The 22,864-nt window shown below is 41.2% G+C and overlaps 1 protein-coding gene across 1 annotated transcript; it reads left to right on the top strand.

The window, feature by feature from the left end:
- The first annotated feature begins 1,186 nt into the window (after positions 1-1,186).
- On the top strand, positions 1,187-21,518 carry hoga1 (4-hydroxy-2-oxoglutarate aldolase 1). The gene is made up of 7 exons (XM_063883678.1): positions 1,187-1,720; positions 3,696-3,824; positions 7,668-7,795; positions 8,639-8,773; positions 12,994-13,090; positions 18,190-18,323; positions 20,635-21,518. Exons 1-7 carry the CDS (start codon positions 1,504-1,506, stop codon positions 20,782-20,784), a joined length of 990 nt encoding a protein of 329 aa, XP_063739748.1. The 5' UTR covers positions 1,187-1,503; the 3' UTR covers positions 20,785-21,518.
- Positions 21,519-22,864: the final 1,346 nt, after the last annotated feature.

Here is a 22,864-nt window from a genome sequence, read left to right as displayed (position 1 = left end):
TTATTTGGACTTTTTACTATCATTTAACTCATGCTCAATGCCTTGTAAACATGCTAGTGTCCAGTCTACTGTGTTTTAATGTCTCTCATTCACATCTGTTTCTCTTTACAGATGGTCATTGATAGAGAGGTGTGTGGTCCAACACTATTTTTTTAAATACGGTTTTGGCAATGTGTTTGAGTTTCTGGTTTCAGGTTTTGAAGAAACCAATCAAAACTGCTGTCTCATCAGGTAGGATGGCTGTGTCCTGAGAGAGGAGCTGGTTTCACTGGTGGTGTCAGAGAGCATTATGGGTAATAACCTGGTCAGCCACAGGAGTCTCTTCAGTGGTTAACTCTTACCACCAACAAGCACCATAAACCCACAAACAGGAAATACCTTCTTCCTGTTTCAAGCTTCTGTACCTTGTGACCTCATGCCTCTAAATCAATGCAGAATATATTTCTACATTTCAAACGTCGGACACATCTGGTTGTGTTGGATTTTAGTCCAGCTTCAGGGCAGTTTCTCTATGAAGTCTCATTTATTTTCAATACCTTCCATGTCATGTGACCCAGAGACTCTAAATGAATGCAGCATTGTATTACTACAGTGGGAAATAGGAATACGACACTACTGCTTTCAATAATAAAAAAAACGGTTTAACAATATTAATTTCAGTATAAAAAAGCACTAACATCATATAAAAACGTTCATGCTTGTCCATTGTTGTTACACAATGCTACCAAAAAAGGTGTGTCCTACTTCCAAAAACAATGCTGCATGGTTTATTTTCCACTGGGTCACATGACACATAATCTATATATTTATTCACATACATTTAAAGACTTAAATGTGTACCTCATACAGAGTAAAGTCAAGTCTAAAACATTTTGAAGAAGTGTGGATGGTTCAGTGACGTATTCAATGAATGTGACTGCAGTTAGATGAACGTCCACATGGTGGCAGTAGTGTAAAGGCTATCAGAGGCTGAGGAGGAGACTCACATGAACAGCAGATAATAACGTGCCAGTTTACCTTTAAGTACATTTTTGAATGCAGGACCTTTACTTGTAAATACTGTAGTATTTCTACTTTTGCTTAAATATCTGAGTACTTCTCTCACCACTGGTTTGGTGTCCTGGGACAAGCTTTTGGTTGATGGTCTCGTACTGTCTGTGGGCGGAGCTCTGACCTGTTGCAGGATATACTTTACGTTACTAGCATTGTGCTGTTTCTAGCCTCATGACACGTTTTAAATAAAGATGACAGCAGCCCTGCAGCTAACCGTGTGACATCCACAGTAAATCACGCCTTTTAACTTCTCACTCTGCAGCTTTTACGCAAAACACGTGTCCGATTAAATCCGTGTGTGCACGGACCGGTTCAAGTCGAGTTGAGTCAGTTTAAAAGTTGCTCAGAAACCCACATTCTGGTCAATATTTACAGTAGCAGGTTAGTTATTAACTCGCTGCAGCAGCTGCACACAGACCCAGCAGCTCTCAGGTCAGTGTCCGCCTCAGCATGCAGTGTGTCCGGGTATGGAGAGAGCTGAGGCCGCTGTGCAGAGCTCAGCTGTCCGCATGGGCCAGCACCAGAACCCAGAGCCAGGCAGCGGGGACCAGGCTGGACCTGAGTGGGATATATCCGCCCATTGCAACCCCGTTCACCGCAGAGGAGGAGGTGGACTACCAGAAACTGGAGGGGAACCTGAAGAAATATGCACAGATCCCGTTCAGAGGTCAGACCTGGGGACATGGGGTCCCGAACACTCTTTCAAAGGGCTGGTTTTGTCCTTTTGGCCCCATTACTTTGTTAGAAATGTTCTGAAACAGCTTGTACCAAGAAATGTTAACTAACCAAGAACAAGGGAACTTTAAGAACGTTTCACAAAAATAATGAATGCACTTACCAATAACTTTCAATAGTTCTTGACATAGTTTCTTATTTTGCCTTTAAATTATTATTATTATTATTAAGACCATATCCCTTCCCCTGTGTCCCCACCAATGTTTAGAGAGCAAAATAACATAAAAATCAGGTTTCTAAAATGTGTAAAATTTTCCTTATGCAGATTTTTTTTATTTCTGAAAACAAATTATTTTAAATGTTAAATATGCAAACATGGCATTTAGATATTTCTTAATTAACTAAAGCTAAATAAAGAGTCAAAAACAGACAGATTATAAATTAATTAAAGTGTTATGTAGATCATAATCTTCTATTGTGCTTTAAAATGTAGTTGCACTCTTGTTTTTTAGGCTTTAATGAAGTAAAGAAATACACAGATTAGTATTTACTTTCCAACATTTAGACTTGCGTAGATAACGCTTACAGAAAATAGGAATAATATTAACCAAAATGTCTTATTTGGGATGAGTTCATAAATCATTTCCTTTTGAGACACATTTTGCAGAGGTCAACAGTGAGATAAGATAGTGTTTTTTGTCAGTAATATCATATTTTACACAGTGTGAAGCGGTAATCTGGTGCATGTGAAACTCAGATGATCCTTTAGGAAAAGATTAATTGAACTGTATTTGGTCTTTGGATAAACTCGTTCCTCTTCAATGCTGCTGGATCTCCTCTGGCTGTCAGCTGGTTGTCAGGATCAGTTTAGGGACCTGACAGAGAGGACAAAGTTCAACATGGAGGAACAAACGCAGAATCACCTCGAGATCTGCTGCTGCTGTTTGTCGCCCTCTGGAGGTTTCCTGTCGCTACTGCAACGAGGCTCTTTTTATTCAGTCCTGCATTTATTGAGTGTTGCTCAGCTGTGGATTGGGAGCTAGTTTGTGAAGCACTTTGTGTGAGTGTATGCAAATGGCTCTATAAATAAAGTTTGATTGATTGATTTATTAATAGTTTAATAATAGTAGGCCTACTTTGCTTCTGTTAATTCTACTGAAACGACCAAACACCTAAAATGAAATGTGGTCTCTTCCTCTTTGTTCAGTGCTTTAGACATAATCTCTTTTTTCCACAGAGTGCAACATCACATTCAGTGTTATGTGATGTCTATTACTACTGCTACTACTGTTAGTTATTGTAAGATAATATAAGATAAGTATTCCTTTATTAATCCCAAACTGGGAAAGGTTTGTGTTGCAGCAGCATAAAACAATACAAGGCAAAGAAAACAAATAGAAATAAAGAGAAGACATAAACAATAAAATAAATACATTAAAGTAAAAGTAAACTGGCTTTAGAGAAAATATCTATGTATACAGTTGAAGATACATAATCTATTAACTGTCAGCGAGTAAACACTATTGAAATTAACCAAATATAAAGCAGGATATTATATACAGAATAGTGCAAATAATTATCTATGATTATTTATCTTTAAATGGGCATATTGAGTTTCATTTTAGGATAACAATTGCATAAAATAATAATAAAAACAACCCAGAGACAGACTGCAGCTCCACTGTTAAGTTACCAGTTAAGATCATACTTCTACAGGCTGCTGCTCCTTAGTTAGACCATCTGTTACTGTAACTAGAATAACAGTAACTCTGCAATCACACTATATTCTACATATTTCATCTAATAAATACTGCTATACTTACTTTCTACCTCAATGTGTTCTGTAAATGTTTTATGTGCATAGCTTTTATCTAATATTATTCTATTTTATGGTCTTTGTCTAAACTTTACTGTAAAATCGTACATCTCTGTGGGACGGATAAAGGAGTTCTGATTCTGTGTTGCAGGTCTGGTGGTTCAGGGCTCTAACGGAGAGTATCCGTACCTGACGGAGGAGGAGAGGGTGGAGGTGGTGAGGACGGTCCGACGATCTCTGCCCGGCGACAAGCTGCTGATGGCCGGGTCCGGCTGCGAATGTAAGTGTGTGGGTGTGTCTCAACTCATCTTATGTATAACTTTAACTACAAAAAATATGAAAAGCTGCTTTTTATTCAGCTCAAGGTTCACCAAAATACAATCATGAAACTTGAAAATGAGCAGAGTATGACTCCTTTAATTCTTATCTAATAATAAATGGAGTAAATGAAGTCAGTTTACAGTTTAATTGTCTTTTCAGTTCTGTAACAAACCTTCAGAGAGAGGAGGACCTCGCTCTATAGTCCCTTTACTTCCCTTTTCTTACTTTATTCCTTAACAATACAATTAAACCCTGGCTCTTCCTTCAACAATTAATAAAGTATAGCAATTTCAAGGTTTGTCTTTGTTACGTAGCATGCCGGGGGCGTGCCCTTTTTCCATGAAGTGTTCCTGGTTTTAAATCCAGGGTCGATGACGGTCAGACTCTGTGTTTGTCCTCTTAGTTGTTCTCACCTTGTGTTCAAATGGAAGTTACTGTTATTCACTTTCTCAAGAGAGAGAAGAAAGATGTCTATATGTTCAGGTAATGGAGGATGAATGGAGGCTGGCCTGGTCTGTGTGTGTGTGTATGTGTGTGTTTGTGTGTGTGTGCGCGTGATGCAAGGCCTCTGATGCATTGTGTTTACACAGAAGAGCTGAAAACCCAGTGGGTTCTATACAAATACTCTGTAAAGAGGGAACAAACGGCCACAGCTCGTGCACTATAGAACACTATGAAAAGCTCCTGCAGCCACGAGCCGCTCTGTGAGGAGTCTGTCTCGATGAGATGTTTCGGACATGTGTTTTTTTTGTATTTGACATGTTACAGGGCATACACAACAACATGAAATACAGTTAAAACTTTAATCCATGAAGTAGCAATCAATAAATCAGGTTTTTTTGCACATTGTACGTGATAGGCTAAGGGGCGGGACATCCCTAAGCTAAATTCTACTTCAGTCACTTTAAATATTTTTTAATATTTCATAATAATGCTACTTATTTAAAACATATTTTAGTATGAACATTGTGTGTGTTCATTTGATTTGATTTTTAAAATATGTTTTATTTTGGGATTTTTTTGAAGTAAAACTCAACAAAGTATATAATAATAAATAATAATAAATAATAATAATAATAATAATTAATAATAATAATAATAATAATAATAAATAATAATAATAATTAATAATAATAAATAATAATAATAATAAATAATAATAATAATAATAATAATAATAATAAATAATAATAATAAATAATAATAATAAATAATAATAATAATAATAATAATAATAATAATAATAATAATAATAATAATAATAATAATAAAAACATTGGTTAAATGAAAGCTAATAACAAGGCAGCGATATGCAGTTGCTTCCCCTTGCTTCACATGATGACATCACTATATAACACTCCCGCTTCTGTTGGCCAGTGCTCGAACACATTGTACGTGATGGTGATGCGTGAGGCTAAGGGGGCGGGACATCTGTAAGCAGTTGACCAATCACAACAGAGCCGGCCAGCTAACCAATCAGAGCAGACTGTGCTCTGGTTTCAGACAGAGGGTGAAAAGAGGAGCTGCAGAACAGAGAAAAATGAAGAGCTTTTTGAACATTCAAGCAAGACACGTCCCAGTAGAGGAGGGGTGTCCAAACTATGGCCCGGGGGCCAAATGCGGCCCGCAGGTCATTTTGAATCAGCCCGCAGCAAATTCTAAAATTCTGGGCTCTGGTTTCAGACAGAGGGTGAAAAGAGGTGCTGCAGCACAGGCAGTATGAGAAACATAAAGAGCTTTCTGAACATTAAAGCATGGAGACATGTCCCAGGAGAGACACTCCATACACTTAGGAACCTGGACATGAGGGTATTAGGGCCCCTTTAATCAGGAAAACCCTGCGAATGAACAGAGAGCCTCAGGACAAATGAGAAATGAGGACGGAGAGATATTTATTAACAATTATTCACATTAACAACTGCTGACTGGATTTTTATTTGAAAAACATCTAATTAATGATTAACCAACCGTTATACAGTGGGGCAAAAAAGTATTTAGTCAGCCACCAATTGTGCAAGTTCTCCCATTTAAAAAGATGAGAGAGGACTGTAATTTTTCATCATAGGTATACCTCAACTATGAGAGACAAAATGAGAAAAAAAAATCCAGAAAATCACATTGTAGGATTTTTTATGAATTTATTTTCTAATGATTGTGGAAAATAAGTATTTGGTCAATAACAAAAGTTCATCTCAATACTTTGTTATATACCCTTTGTTGGCAATGACAGAGGTCAAACGTTTTCTGTAAGTCTTCACAAGGTTTTCACACACTGTTGCTGGTATTTTGGCCCATTCCTCCATGCAGATCTCCTCTAAAGCAGTGATGTTTTGGGGCTGTCGCTGGGCAACACGGACTTTCAACTCCCTCCAAAGATTTTCTATGGGGTTGAGATCTGGAGACTGGCTAGGCCACTCCAGGACCTTGAAATGCTTCTTACGAAGCCACTCCTTCGTTGCCCTGGCGGTGTGTTTGGGATCATTGTCATGCTGAAAGACCCAGCCACGCTTCATCTTCAGTGCCCTTGCTGATGGAAGGAGGTTTTCACTCAAAATCTCACGATACATGGCCCCATTCATTCTTTCCTTTACACGGATCAGTCGTCCTGGTCCCTTTGCAGAAAAACAGCCCCAAAGCATGATGTTTCCACCCCCATGCTTCACAGTAGGTATGGTGTTCTTTGGATGCAACTCTGCATTCTTTCCCCTCCAAACACGACGAGTTGAGTTTTTACCAAAAAGTTCTATTTTGGTTTCTTCTGACCATATGACATTCTCCCAATCCTCTTCTGGATCATCCAAATGCCCTCTAGCAAACTTCAGATGGGCCTGGACATGTACTGGCTTAAGCAGGGGGACACGTCTGGAACTGCAGGATTTAAGTCCCTGGCGGCGTAGTGTGTTACTGATGGTAGCCTCTGTTACTTTGGTCCCAGCTCTCTGCAGGTCATTCACTAGGTCCCCCCGTGTGGTTCTGGGATTTTTGCTCACCGTTCTTGTGATCATTTTGACCCCACGGGGTGAGATCTTGCGTGGAGCCCCAGATCGAGGGAGATTAGCAGTGGTCTTGTATGTCTTCCATTTTCTAATAATTGCTCCCACAGTTGATTTCTTCACACCAAGCTGCTTACCTATTGCAGATTCAGTTTTCCCAGCCTGGTGCAGGTCTACAATTTTGTCTCTGGTCTCCTTTGACAGCTCTTTGGTCTTGGCCATAGTGGAGTTTGGAGTATGACTGTTTGAGGTTGTGGACAGGTGTCTTTTATACTGATAACGAGTTCAAAAAGGTGCCATTACTACAGGTAACGAGTGGAGGACAGAGGAGCCTCTTAAAGAAGAAGTTACAGGTCTGTGAGAGCCAGAAATCTTGCTTGTTTGTAGGTGACCAAATACTTATTTTACCGAGGAATTTACCAATTAATTCATTAAAAATCAGACAATGTGATTTCCTGGATTTTTTTTCCTCATTCTGTCTCTCATAGTTGAGGTATACCTATGATAACAATTACAGGCCTCTCTCATCTTTTTAAATGGGAGAACTTGTACAATTGGTGGCTGACTAAATACTTTTTTGCCCCACTGTATCTGCTCATGTGATGGTTTATTGGAGGGAAACCCATAGGGATTTATTAATTGAACTGCCTTACTTCCGAATAGAAAACATTAAAAGACCCCAAGTGACTTTTCATGCCTCAAAACCCAACTTGTTCTTGCTCCCAACAGATCTGTTAAACATTATGAAAACACGTCCTCTCGCTTTTTTCTGAATAATAAAGTTGTTTCCCCCTTTCTTTTCTGTGCAGCCACCAGAGCCACGGTGCAGCTCACAGAGAAGATGGCGGCTGCCGGAGCGGACGTGGTGCTGGTGGTGACGCCGTGCTTCTACAAGGGGAAGATGGACAGCCGCGCTCTGATCCAGCACTTCACTAAGGTCCAACACACACTCTCACACACATGCCTTTACATACCTATACTCCTATAGAGCGGTGCTGTGATGACAGATTTTTGTGGGCCAAACTGGAAGTTAGTTTTGCACGGGCTCCCTCGGCAGAAGCCAATGGGATCGCACCCGCCATTTTGAAATTCTCCATTGGGGTATTAACTCACTTTTTTTTGTCGTCGCTCAAAAATCCCTCCAGCTTGTTGTTAAACACAGACCTCATTTCAGGCTAACAACCAAAAACACGATAAAAAAATTGCCTTCAAGACGACGAACAGGATGCTCAATCTGTGTCTGCACCAATCTGTCTTCCATCAAATCCCAAATCAAAACTCACCTCTTCAGAACTGCTTTTAATCTGTAATTACTGTTGTGTTTTGTATATTTTAAATTGTGTTGTTTTTATGTATTTAAACTTGTAAAGTGTCTTTAGGTACACATTATTATTATTAATAAAATGCGGACTCACTTCCAGGTACAGGACTCATTCCTGCACCACTTAATACAGTATTCCTTATACGTTAAACTACCCGATAATAAAGTCTAAATTGTCTAACAACTCTTTGAAAGAATGAGGTCTTATAGAAAATGTTCTCACAATTAGTAGCCTACTTTGTGGTCACAGGGGAAATGCTAAATTATTTTTACCAGAGGCTTTCACGATTGTATGTGAGTCCTGATGAGAACAAGTAACGATATGATCTTAGTCATCATACCCATAAATCTACCGACTTGTGTTTTTTAAAGCCACCTAGAAAAGTGTATTGAGCAGATATGGAGGGAAGCAGGTGGCATAAGTACTAACATGTTCTCCTCTCTGTTGCTCCTGTGCAGGTGGCGGACAGCAGCCCGGTGCCGGTGGTTCTGTACAGCGTTCCTGCAAACACCGGGCTGGATCTGCCGCTGGACGCCGTTGTGACGCTGTCTCAGCACCCCAACATCCACGGCCTCAAGGACAGCGGAGGAGACGTAAGACACTCTTTATTTTTCTGCGTGGAATCTGATTGTATATTCTGCAAAATCAGTTCCCACCTCAAACACAATCTGTCTGAGATGTAAAATATGTAGCCAGTGACTCAGCAGCTCGTCCAGTCAGGTGTAGGAAGTGTTTTACACCTGTGTCTGATGTACAGTCTGTTTAACGTGTTAGAATATTTAATGCGGATTCACAGATACTCAGATTGTGATCACACATCTAGTGCCTCTAAACCTCCTTTCAAATGTGCGTTGGTAAAAAAAGAACAAGATTTGACTCGAGATGTAAGGCTTTCCAAGTAATCTTCCAAATAGCAGGAGCTTGCTGATCATATTCTGAATAATCTCATTCCACTTGTCTGCCTTCCTCAAATTGACCCCTCGCCTCTTGTTTTCTGAGTTTGGCCTCCTCCCGCCCACCCTCTCGCTCTGCGCCTGAACTACACCCACGCTGCTGTCTCCCAGCGAGTGGACAAACATGTTATTTCCCAAATCAGAAATCCATTTCAAACTTCTTGCAAACACTTCCCACACAGACGAAAAGGTATTAAGGGCTCGACGGGAGCAAATCAAGCCTGAAGGATAAAAGTACACTCTTTACTTTTAGGCTCTCCGTCAGTCCCCGCTCTACAGCTAGCTGACTGAAAATAGGCCGCTTAAACCAACACAGGAACCCACTACTGATTGTGCAGAATTACATGCTGAACATGACTGTGACCATGAATGTCATTGCAGCAAATTACCGTTGATTTCTGTGTGAAAAACTCTGAAGGGGCAATTTTACCCGCTGCTAGGGCTGGGCGATATGGCCTAAAAAAAACAATACGATTTACGGCGATTTTCTCCTACACGCAGAGTCCAGCCGCTGTTAATAAAGTGCACAGTTAGACTCGTATACGGCTGCATGGTCCGACTCGACCATAAATCTGTGGTGGCAGAATAAAAGGACACCTCTTCCAGCTCCTTTTGCGACCCGTTGTCGTATGCTATTATAAAGCTGAGCAAGGCCATTTTGGAGAAGTACAACACTTTTAGCATGCGAATAAACCCCGGCTTTTCCACCGTATTTATGGGCACCATATCCTTTGCTATATACTTTGCGACCACATCTGTAAACGCTTTCCGGCGGGCCCCATTCTTCTCATATGGGATGCAGTTTGAAAATGTTTCTAAGACGGTGGATAGTTTTTTGGCGGGTGTGCTTGAGGTGCCGCTGTCTTTTTCATTCCTTTGGACCCAACATTTCTCCCTTTCGGCAGGAGGCCTCTGTTTGAGGTGCTGCAGTAAATTGGTCGTACTGCTGCCTTTGCTAGCAACAGACTTCAAACACACTTAGCAGCAGGGGGTTGTTTGATCTAAGTCTGTCGCCATAAACGCAAACCAATTCCAAATTACGGATGAGACTGTGCCTTTCTTGGGAATGAGTTCTTCCCTGCTCGCTGCCATGATGTTTGGTGTATCTGTATGGCAAACGAGCATGCGGCGCAGGGGGAGGCTGAGCCATTCCGAACTACGGGAGCCCACAGGGGAGCGTTGGCGGATGCTGAAGAGAAAATCGGTTTTCATTCAAACAAGTCGACGTAAACTACACACTCGAGTTAATCGATATATCGCCCAGCCCTACCCTCTGCAGACCCTTTACATGCACACACACCTTTATAACACACTACAGGAAAGGGAAAACCCTAAAAAGCATACCAGGGCTATCTTTCAAAGTTACTTTCCAACACTTATAATGAGGCTTTCTGTGGGGCATTCCTATAAAAAGAGCTGTTTTTGATTTGTCAGATGATCAAACGGCTGCTTCGGACCATCTGAAGACGCATCATGCAGGAAGAGATGCGTTTGTGGTTTTCCCCGTGCTTCTATTCTCGTCTCAGTCGTTGGTGTTTTCATTCTGTTTTGCAGCAGCGAGATATTTTCATGTTGACGATATATAAATATATATGAAAAAGAGATGCAGTCACATCTGACAGACTGGTCATTTGTGAATAAATGAATGAGACGTACAGAGGGAGAAAACTGTCGGCTGAATCCTGCTTCAGATATTTGTCATCAAGCAATCTTTCCTACTGCAAATGGAAGTTTTCTAAAAGTCAAAAGGCTCTACTGTAGATACCTAAATGTACTGTGATGTAGTTAAAATATGTGCAGCTCTTACAGGAAACACTCATGATTCCTCCTGCCCACTCCTTTGCTCTCACAACTTGTGTTTTTACTTTTAATCAGTGCACCTCCTGCAGGTCCAGATGTCTGAATCCACCATCGCCTTTACACACCGATTAAAATCAACCCTGTCTGTTTTAGGCACAATTATCATCTTTCGAGTGTATTTATTACAACGCCTACTTCTGCTTGGTTTAGAGATATATTTGATTTGTTCCACGTTTTGGCTCAAAGCATTATTGTGAAACCAACATTTGACCGCTTGGTTTAGCCCACACATAGTCAGAGCCGTGGTTTTCCTCTGGGACTAATTTTCCACTGAGCGCTGTACGCAGAGCTCAACTTATTTCAACTTTAACCTCTGCTGCTGACGACCTTTGTGAACAGCAACCAGTGAGATTACTAATTATGTAGACAGGAGCAACACTTGCAAGCACGGGAGGAGGAGCCTCATCGAAGAAATACTGTTCCCCGAATACCTAGCGCAACATTACAAACTTTACGTTATCTCGCCTCTTAGGACAACCTGGTTTGTAAATCGGCATAGCTTATTCTTCAAATGCTTCTTTAGGCATCTTGATGACGCTGTGGTAGAAGAAGTACTGTAATCTCTACAAATACTCTGTTACATTTAAAAGTCTTTGGTAAAACTACAACAGTATTGGCCTCAAAAATGAACTTAAAATACCAACAGTATAAGCAAGCCGTTATGCCATATGGCCCATTTCAAAATAGGGTTCATGAACTTGATGATTATGCTGCTATTTAACCTTTTAGCCTGATATTCATCCTCAGGGGAACATGAACGTCATGGTCCTACCGCTGTTGAGATACTTCATGTAAAAGCACCAATTTATGATAACACCAAGACTTTCTGTAATACATTTCATAGCAATCAACCCAAAAGTTGTTGAGATATTTCACGTACAAACAAAGATAATTGTGGAGCTATAGGAAAAGTGAGGGGATCACTGAAATCAGCTGGACTCTACCCCTGGGTACCATGACTGTCTATACTGAACTACATGGCAATCTATCCAATAGTTCTTGAGATATTCAAGTTAAATCACAGTTAGAGGCCCAAGAGTACCATCTGTAAATCGATGTCAATATAACATAGAGTCTATTTGTTTAAACAAAATTTTTGCACGTCTAATGCTCATCATCTTTCAACTGAAACCTGATTTGTGTAGGTGTTTTGTGCCCTGAGGTAACAACAATAGTTGAGATAAACAACACATGGCTAAGGATAGGGTAACTCTTCGGACTGATGCATTATCATAAAACCACTATCTTCAGTCGGGGGTTAAATCCCCTTTTGTTCTGAAGTCACACACTGCAAAGTAAAGAGTGTTTCTCTCGCTGCCATGTTATTTTCTCCACATCGAAATAGCCCGAGTGCTGAAACCTTCAGCAGAGCAGCAGGAGCTCCTGGAACCTGATTGACTGACTGATCAATTACAGCCCTGCGTGTTTGAAATGACTGATACGGGGAAACTGATTGACAGCCAGCGGGTAAAAATAGACCCTGTGGAGCCGCGATGGAGACTCAAACCGGAGGCTGCCGGTGTTCCCTGCGGAGTTTCAGTTTCATGTGCTGAGCCGCGGAGTCGTCTCCCTTTTGAGCGTTTCAGGTTTATTTGGATTCTGCGCTTCATATCTGCATTGACAAAAGAGAATTAAAAGAGGCAAAACAAAATAGGGAAGCTTATCAATTATTCATGAGCCTTCCCCGGTCCTCCTCCCCCTCCCGTTTGAAGTTGATTCCTTTTTATTTCTCACTTGGGACTTGTCTCTCTTCCTCGCTCTTCTTTTTCTTCTTCTTCTTCTCGTCTTTCTGAATGATCCCCTCCAAAACCTAAGAGTCGATTTGAGCGATTTGTTTATCCTGTGAGATGTTAGATTTGTCTCGTGTGACATCGTCTCCGGGGATTTATAAAATAACTACAGCAGATATGTCTCCTGACAGCAGGGAGGAGGGATGACATAAAGCAGTCCTGATGTTTAAAACCTTCTTCTCTCTCTGTGTTTGTTTTTTACTTCCTCAGATCTCACGAATCGGACTGATTGTTCACAAAACCAAATCGCAGGACTTCCAGGTGTTGGCGGGCTCAGCAGGGTTCCTCATGGCCGCCTATTGTGTCGGTAAGAAGCTAAATGAGGACTAACAGAGCTGTTGATCCTCACAGGGGGAAGATAGCCTTTATGCCCCCTGAGGCTGCGATCTTCCTTACTGTTTGTTTTCTTTTCATCTTGAACCAAAGCGGAGAATTTGAATCTGTTGTCTTTGCATATCTTTCATTTCGAGTCCTGTGTTACATAAGGAAACATCCGCCTCTTTCTACCCATAAACCCTTGCATTCTGGGGCCACTTCCTGTAGTTGTACCGGCTAAATGCCCTTGTTTTTATGTATTTCGGGATGACGTCCATCCATCCCACTCTTGTGTACGCTCAATTTTAGAGAAGTCTGGAGGAAATATTGTAAAATGGGTCGCCTAACTTCCTCAGGGACCCAAGGAAACACTGCTTGGGTGTCAGGGGTCATCAGGTTTACTGCAACCTCACAAAAACCCTCTTCTGGCCACAACGCTAGAATCTAAATGCTAATTATGGCACCTTCTTACAAATGTCAATGACGATGAAACTGGAGACCAAGTTGCGATGCCGCCAAATCGGGCGAGGGTGGTAAAGTAAGGGTCGGCTGCTTCCAAAATGTTGGATATGCCCGAGAGCTGCAGCGATTATTGGTCTGATCTCTGAGTTGATCGACAGAAAAAGACCGCCAACTATTTCATGAATCCGTTAAAAAGTGTAGAAAATGCTGAATCAGCCCCCCAGATGTGGATATTTCCTGCTTTTGTCTGTTTCACATCATACTAAAGTTAACGGTGATGAAACCAGACATTGATAGGCATCCCCTTGGACTTTAAGAAACTGGTAATGTCATTTTTTACTTTTCTGCCAAATTATAGAACAAACGATCAATCTATTGTTCTAGAAAATAATCAGCAGATGAAACGATAATGGAAACAATCTTTAGTTTCAGCCCAGATTTTACTGATGCCAGACAGATTGTTGCTTCTATGCTCATGCACATCCACGCAAAGGTACTTCCAATAAAAGTTAAACACAGAGCTTTCGTTCTTTGAAGTGAAACCTGGAAAAAGAGGCTTTATAATTAGTTTCTATTTCTCCTAACGTAAGAGTTTGAGTTAATCCAGAAACCCCCTCTGAAGAATCCAGACAGAATATAACTTATTGAATGTCACCTGTACAGAGGTGTTTCGAGACCAATTTTACTGGAGGGGGTCCAGGCTGGGGCCAACTATTTTATAAGAGGGGCAAAATAAACTTTAAAAAAGACAAAGTAATTGTGCAAAATAAACATTACGGTATTTGTTTCATTAACCAAGTTACAATTTTATAAACTTTTCATTTGGAGGGGGGGGGCCACAGGGGGCCTGCACCTTTCCTCCAGAGAATTTCAAAATAAAAGCCTTTTCAAAAAAGTCCAACTTCTTTAGGATTTAAGGAAAAGCTAAATGCTGCTGTACTCTTTTTATCAGCCCAACTTCAGTAGAGCTTTCTCATCCTGTGGGAAAGTGTGTGATCTTTTATCTGAAGTTGCTGTGAATCATAAAACATGAGCAACGCTGCGCGGCAGCATTTTTGAAGTCACGTCTTCTGCCCTCTCGATATGCCGGCCACGTACCGTGTACTGTAAGCCCGGATTAGATAACACGTTGGGGGATCGGCATCAATATGAAGCTCAGAAACCTAATGAGTCATGTTCACCCCCTTACACACACACACACACACACACACACACACACACACACACACACACACACACACACACACACACACACACACACACACACACACACACACACACACACACACACACACACACACACACACACACACACTTCTCTCTGATCTTTGCTCTTCAATAACTGAAGTATGGCAGTAATTGGCAGTGTGTGTGTGAGACTGACACAGCTAAGGCTGAGCCAAGGAACACACCGTGATTGATATGGTAATGTGTCCACGGTGAGTGTGTGTTCAAGTTTTAATGTTTGATTTTAAGTCCGGTCGTCTATCAGTCAGTCAAAACCTTGTTGAGTTTTTAAAATCAGCAGATATGGTTTGATTGTGTTTTGTACGATGGTCAAAAGAAGGGAAGAAGCCTCTCACGATGCTTCTGCTCTGACTGAATTTGAGTTTTGTTATCGAGCTCTAAATGTGGTCGTTATGAAATAGTTTTAAAAAAAACATGTTCAAATGTGTGTTCTATCGGTGTTAGTGCATGTAAATGGTCTGCAGAGGCTGAAATCCCTGTTCCCTCCCACACACTCAAAATAGAGAACTCCAAAATCAAAAGTGTTTCTTAATTCAACCACTAATTAAAAATAGTCAATATATTTTTACGTAGAAGTGTTAAAGAAACACTAAATGTCCACCCTTTAGTGTTTCCGTCCGCCCGCTGTCAGCCTGCCTGTCAGTCGCAGCGTTGGATAATCCGCTGTCAGCCACCTGTCTGTCACAGCATTGGGTAATCCGCTGTCAGCCGTGTGATGTGAGCGACGGCCGCCAGAGAAACATAAATCAGACAGAACATCCGCCCATCAGCAGCCGGCGGCTCACAACAACAACAACAACTCCAAGGCCACGGAGGGAGGCTGAGTGATGCTGCTCTCCTCCACCAGATGCACACAATGAGGTGTCACTCTGAAAGGCCATGATATCTTGTTGCCTCGGAAAATGTGTGTGTGTATCGAGCTCTGTAAATAAAAAAAACAGACATCACACTCTGCCTACTGATGTGTCAGGGAGGATGGAAGACGGAAGGCTGGACTTCTCTCTCTGACTCTGCTGTCAGTGAATCACTTATGGCTGTGTGTTGACAACAGGACAGTGATGGACGGCTTTATTTAAGATGTTCCGTTTGAATCGAGCAGAAAACATCCTCCTTCATGTCCACATGTTGTGAGAAACTCCAGCGGCAGGAGTTCTCTGGTGGTGGAAGAAATTCCCCCATCCTCTCAGGAAACCTCTTCTCCGTCGTGATGCATGCTAATGTTGTAGCGCCCTGTGTGTGTGATTGGTGGATGCAGCATTACATACTGTGTTGAGTGATTGCACGCAGTGAAATGATCAGATGTGATTTATCAGGCTACTTCTTTCAAGTTAACACAGATATAAAACATCTTTTCATCACTTGGTTGTGTGCAACCCTTGAAGCTGCACCAGGTTTGTCTGCAGAAATATGCATAGGAGTTCAGTTGCGGGAAAATCCTTTGCCTTACATCAAGTCAGAGGGATTAAATGTTGATAGGTCAAGTTTTCTCTTGTCGCTGTCCTTCCTGTTTATTTCCACCTGTAAATGAATTATGGGATGCATTTGCAGTATGTCTATATAGATTAAAGTGAGGCTGCAGAGTTGTTTCCTGCTGCAGTCCTTCTTTCAGCTTTTGAGATGTCTTAATTCTTTATTTTAAAATAAATTCTATGAATGTTTTTTCACCACTTTGGTCCAAACTGAATCATCTAATATATCTTACTTTTTGGATGGATTTTTATTGGATATTGTACGGACATAAATGGTTCCCAGAGGATGGATTCTGTGGTGATCCCTTAGCTTTACCCATAGCCCCAGCAGCATGCCAAATGATTCACTTATTAGAAGTATCTGAGCATCTACAGGAAGGATTGGCACACAATTTGGTGCATATCCAATGGATTTGAGATTTGATTGTTCCCTGGCTTTTGCATGTTGCTCAACCAAGAGTCGTACATTTGTGTTCAATATCTTTTTACATTTCATTTGGCTAACGCTTTTATCTACGCGACTTAAAGTAAATGCAAAAAACATAGAAAATCAAACTCTGAACAACAAGGAAAGGTCAGTCATATTCACTTCAAGCGAATCATACCTCTATAAGTGATGGTGAATTTGTTACAAGGCCTTAGCTAACTCTCTAAATTGCCAGGATGCAATTGAAACAGATGCGTTTTCAGTTTAGCGATCTGCAGAGTTTCTGCTGTCCTGATAATAATAATAGTAGTAAGAATAAATCACATTTATATAGCGCTTTTTACGGTACTCAAAGGCGCTTTACATATTGCCCTATGGAAACTATGCAAACAGATCATTCATTAATTTATACTAGGGTTCAAAACAAGACAGAGGTTAAAACACGAAGAAGAAGGAGGGAGGTAGGTGGGGAAGGCTAGTGCAAAAAGGTGTGTTTTTAGTGCAGATTTGAAAGAAGAGAGGGTTGGGGAGACTTTGAGGTGGGAGGGAAGCGGATTCCATAGGGAGGGGGCAGCAACTGAGAAGGCCCGATCACCCCAGGTCTGGTGCTTTGTCCGGGGGACTTGCAGTAAGTTGGCAGAGACGGACCTGAGGGATCGGGAGGGGGCATGGTGATGGAGGAGGTCAGCAAGGTAGAGGGGGCTAAGTTGTTGAGGGCCTGATGTCAATGGGGAGCTCATTCCACCAATCAGGAGCCAGGATAGCAAACAGGCGTGATATAAAGGGGTACTTGGGTCCCATTGGGTCCCTATGTAGGAAGGGGCTGATCCCTCACAGCTCGGTAGGACAGTAGCAGTGTCTTGAAGCGGATTCTGGCAGCCACTGATCTCTTAGTTTTTCATCCTGCGTCATTTACGTTGCTGAAATTAAATGTGATCAATATTTCGGCCAAATTTGCTTTAGCTGTTGTTTAGCGCTAATTAGCAAAGGTTAGCATTCTTACATGCTAACTAAGATGGTAAATATTAAAGCAGTAGATGTAAACCTTCACAGAGCGGCTGTTATGTGTGTGGACTCTTTGACCTGTTTTCTCAGTTTTTGATTCTTATTGGAGAAATAGTAAATAGAAGGATTGACAACATTTAGTCACGGTATTACATCTTTGTATAAAAAAGAGAGAAAAGTCAAACAGCTGTAAGAGAATCAAGAATCCGCTAAGATGTTCAGTTTCTGTGGTTTTGCTGTGGTTAAGTGTAGTGGAATAACCCTCACTTACAGCTTTGCACTGCAGCATGTGTGTGACCATCCTCTCATCAGTCCTCCACATTGCAGTTTCATATTCAAGTGACTTGTCTTGTGACCATCCATCTTTATCTCGATCAAACTCCAGAGTGTTTAAAAAGTAAACCAGATGATAATGCATTGGTCTTAATGTTTCCCGAAGCTGTACATTAAGTATTCATCCCTGTGTGTGTGTTTGTGTAGGTGCTGTTGGCGGAGTGTGTGCGCTGGCCAACGTGCTGGGTCGGGAGGTGTGTGAGTTGGAGCGTCTGTGTGTGTCGGGGCGCTGGGAAGAAGCCAGAGTCCTGCAGCAGCGCCTCATCGAGCCCAACGCCGCCGTGAGTACCATCTGCTGCACCGTGCACGCTTTCATCTGCAGAAAAAACCTCCAACAAACAGCGACAGACCGGAGGGTTAGTCACATGTATCGGAGCTAAAACTGATCTGGAGTCCAAAATAATCTCCCAGGTTGCATTAACCCCTGGGAGCAAAGACGCGCTGCAGTTTCGTCCTGCAGGATTCATTGCATTCTTAATATTTAGGGTCATTTTCTGCATTCTATGATGCAGAATTACATTTCCAGTCCCAAAAAGCCAGAACATCACTGTTGATATTCATTTTATGTTTATTTCCTATTTTATTTTATTGTTAATTCATGTGCAAAGCCTTGTTTACATGCTGTAAACAAATAATCCTCCAAATTAGGATCAATTAAAGTATCTAACCCCTTTTTCACAACTAAATATATAAAACGTAAGGCAGTGAAACGTAATTCAATCTCAAAATTAACACTCATTTATATAAATATTATGTAAAATTGGTAATTTTCCTTTTTATTTAAGTGTAATTAACAACTTATTTCATGATGTTCTTTTATTATTATTAATTCCTGTTGAAAGAAGGTGAGAACAATAAACAAAGTGACCCAAATATGACCTAAAATCGAAATGAATGTTACGCAATTTTAATAAATGTACACCTGGTGATACCTTGGCTTTTTAAAACGAGAGTTCGAAGTGTGTCTGAATACTTAATTAAAACACATTGTACATTTTTGAGGCGCAAACAAAGCAGGTTAAGACAGTTTCCTTCCAGACCAAGATGTGTGTTTTAGTTTAGCTCCACGAGTAAACTTCTAAAATATGAGAAACTAAAGAATAATAAGACAAAGGCTGCTCTGAGTTGAGAGATGTGTGAAGAGACGCCACTGAATAATCTGCTTCAGGCTACAGATGTGTCTGTTGAGGTAGATGTGTGTGAGTGTGTGTTAAATGTCACTGCCCTAACTGCATCAATCCACCACGCAAACACCTCCACATGCTGCTGCAGAAAAACATCCAGAAATCAGAGATCCTTCATCTGTCACACGGCGGGGAGATGTACAGTGTTCAACAAGAAGAGGAAACTATTGAAACGAGACAAGCACTCACTCACAGAAAAACACACATGTACTCAAGTATGGTCACACGTATAAGCAGCAGCATTATAAAACTAAGTACAGTATATCAGTATGTAGTGTCTCTACTTTAAAGAGTCCTCTCCTGCTGATGTTCAGGTGTATATCAGTATGTAGTGTCTCTACTTTAAAGAGTCCTCTCCTGCTGATGTTCAGGTGTATATCAGTATGTAGTGTCTCTACTTTAAAGAGTCCTCTCCTGCTGATGTTCAGGTGTATATCAGTATGTAGCGTCTCTACTTTAAAGAGTCCTCTCCTGCTGATGTTCAGGTGTATATCAGTATGTAGAGTCTCTACTTTAAAGAGTCCTCTCCTGCTGATGTTCAGGTGTATATCAGTATGTAGTGTCTCTACTTTAAAGAGTCCTCTCCTGCTGATGTTCAGGTGTATATCAGTGTGTAGTGTCTCTACTTTAAAGAGTCCTCTCCTGCTGATGTTCAGGTGTATATCAGTATGTAGTGTCTCTACTTTAAAGAGTCCTCTCCTGCTGATGTTCAGGTGTATATCAGAATGTAGAGTCTCTACTTTAAAGAGTCCTCTCCTGCTGATGTTCAGGTGTATATCAGTATGTAGTGTCTCTACTTTAAAGAGTCCTCTCCTGCTGATGTTCAGGTGTATATCAGTATGTAGTGTCTCTCCTGGGACATGTCTCCATGCTTTAATGTTCAGAAAGCTCTTTATGTTTCTCATACTGCCTGTGCTGCTGCACCTCTTTTCACCCTCTGTCTGAAACCAGAGCCCAGTCTGCCCTGATTGGTTAGTTGGCCAGCGCTCTGTTGTGGTTGGTCAGCAGCAAGCGATGTCCCGCCCCTTAGCCTATCACGTACAATGTGTCGGATCGCAAGTTTTACATAGATGTTTCTAGCTTTAATTTAATTATTTTTACAAATTTTCATTTTTTATTATTATTGTATTTTTTGTTGCTTTTTACCTAAAATAAATACACCTACTGTACATGCTAAAATGTTATAAAGTATTTTAAAATATATAAAGTGACTGAAGTAGTATTTAATAGCTGTACTAACAGCACTAAAACGTGCAGGAGTGTAAACGTGCCCATGAGCAGCGTTACAGCACGTCAGGAATGTTACTGTCATTATCGATAAAGCTTTGAAACACACTGCAGGTATCAGATGGAGGTGGAGGAGGGGGGGGGGGGTGTATAGAGACTGATTGGCGCTCTGTGTTGCTAGGTGACCAGGAAGTTGGGAGTCCCCGCCCTCAAGCAGGCGATGGAGTGGTTCGGTTTCCACGGCGGTGCCTGTCGGTCTCCTCTGCAGCCGCTGAGCGAAGCCGAGGCGCTGCAGCTGAAACGAGACTTCTCCACCAACGGCTGGCTGTGAGGTGACACGGGCAGGGTGTGTGTGTGTGTGTGACAGTGTGTGCATGTGTGTGTCTGTGTGTCTGTGTATGTGTGTGTCTTCACTTCACCTGGAAGCCTGTCTGATATTCAGTCCTTAGACCTGTAAATGTGACAAAGGCGGAACACAGTCAGATAATAAGTCTAATTTAGATGCACAAATTCAATTTTCACACTGGTGTTATTTACTTCACATCATAGGCTTTGAACACACACATGCACAAATAGGATCTACACACACATGCATAAGTGGAGAGGGGCTCATGGTTTGATGCCTTGGTCCGATCGGGACTTGAACCGGCGACCCTTTGTATTCCAAACTAAAAACTGAGCCAAATCAACTTGTTTAATAAATATTATAAAGGTTTAGTGTCTCAACAAAAGCCAGATTTAGGATTTAAAATATATAAATACATCTTAAAAGCAATTGCTTTTGAGGGAGAAATTATAATTTAGATCCTTGTTTTCTTTTGTTTGATTGGTCATTTTTAAGAAGACAACCCATCTTGTATCTTTGTTATTTCTGAGCTTGTTTTTTGGTCAAAATAAGCATCAACTGTCATGTTTTGCTGTCTTAGCGTGTACATACCAAACAGAAATAGACACACAATAAAAAACACAGGGACTACAGGTGACGGGCTCACAACACATCCATCAGGTGGTTTTCATTCCTAAAAGGCCCATAATAACATATAAATAAATATCATCCAACTGAAACCTGGAGGATCTGTTTTTTTATTAGTTTCTCTGTATAATCAACATCTTGCTGTCATAACAAACACATTTTGTTAAATGAAAAGTGAAAACAGATGTTGTAATTGCACTTGTTTTGACAATAAAATCAAATTTTAATTCAATAACGAAATGTTTCTTTTCATTTCAGCTTGAAAAAATGGGTTTCTAGGTTTAAAATAGAATCATTGCTCATTATGCAGACATATTGGGTCTTAAGTTAAACCTGGAAATAACTGTGTCAGCAGTTTCCATTTTGTCGGGTTTTCCGTCCACGTCGGTCCATCTGCGATATCTCAGGAACACCTGGTGGGAATTTCTTCACAATTTCACACAGATGTCTAACAGGATAAAAACATGGAGTGATGACATTACACACAGACATGGACGTAAACTGCATCTTGATTGGTTGGTGGAAGCATAATATCTCAGAGGGGGTATTTCTAGCTTTGCTCACTGACAACGCAACTGGAGATTAAAAAAGATTTAACAAAAGGCAGTCTATAGTAGAGGCAGGGCTGGCATCGGTTGACGCTGTATCCCTCGAGTAAAGACACAAAATATGTTTTTAAAAAATGAAATACATGTCTCCACGCTTTAGTGTTCAGAAAGCTCTTTATGTTTCTCATCCTGCCTCTGCTGCAGCTCCTCTTTTCACCCTCTGTCTGAAACCAGAGCCCAGTCTGCTCTGATTGGTTAGCTGGCCGGCTCTGTCGTGATTGGTCAACCGCTTAGAGACGTCCAGCCCCTTAGCCTATCACGTACAATGTGTCAGAGCACTGGCCAATAGAGTGTTACACAGTGATGTCATCATGTTGTTTTATGCATGAAGTGAAGCAAGGGGAAGCAACTGCATATCGCTGCCTTGTTATCAGCTTTAATTTAACCAATGTTTTTATTATCATCATCAAAAATACTCAGGGATTTGAACCTTTGCAGACCATTTACATGCACTAAAACCTATATAACAAACTACAGGACAGGGAAAACCACAAAAAGCAGAATAAGGCCTCTTCAATCTAGAGATTCCACTTGAGCATAGACAGCCTGAAGACCCGAATGAACCGTTTGTTGTTGCTTTCCTGTAAACATGTTTACTGGTGCCACTGTAAGTCTCTAACATGTGAAGGCCGGAGGTTTATTTATCCGACGTGACACGCTGTTACACTTAAAGATCTCAGATCCAGGACTGAAGGTCACCCTCTCGGTCCGCAGCAGATTAACCTGTCAGAGCTCGGAGACGGGGGAAAGTTAAAAGCCGTAATTACCGCAGTAATTAAAGCCGAGTGTGGCAGGTAGCCATGGCGATGATGACAGCCTTCAGCTTTTTC

Source organism: Eleginops maclovinus, chromosome 5, assembly GCF_036324505.1.
Source record: "Eleginops maclovinus isolate JMC-PN-2008 ecotype Puerto Natales chromosome 5, JC_Emac_rtc_rv5, whole genome shotgun sequence".
In the NCBI taxonomy this organism is placed as follows: Eukaryota; Metazoa; Chordata; class Actinopteri; order Perciformes; family Eleginopidae; genus Eleginops; species Eleginops maclovinus.
The sequence above is the reverse complement of the archived record's forward strand: the minus strand, read 5'-3'. Positions and strand labels throughout refer to the sequence as shown.

Bases quoted from the DNA above. Each gene is read 5' to 3' on its own strand.
- hoga1 (XM_063883678.1), top strand. From the start codon at position 1,504: ATGCAGTGTGTCCGGGTATGGAGAGAGCTGAGGCCGCTGTGCAGAGCT. The intron at 1,721-3,695 runs GTCAGACCTGGG...TCTGTGTTGCAG, and splicing joins TGCACAGATCCCGTTCAGAG to GTCTGGTGGTTCAGGGCTCT. The intron at 13,091-18,189 runs GTAAGAAGCTAA...GTGTTTGTGTAG, and splicing joins CATGGCCGCCTATTGTGTCG to GTGCTGTTGGCGGAGTGTGT.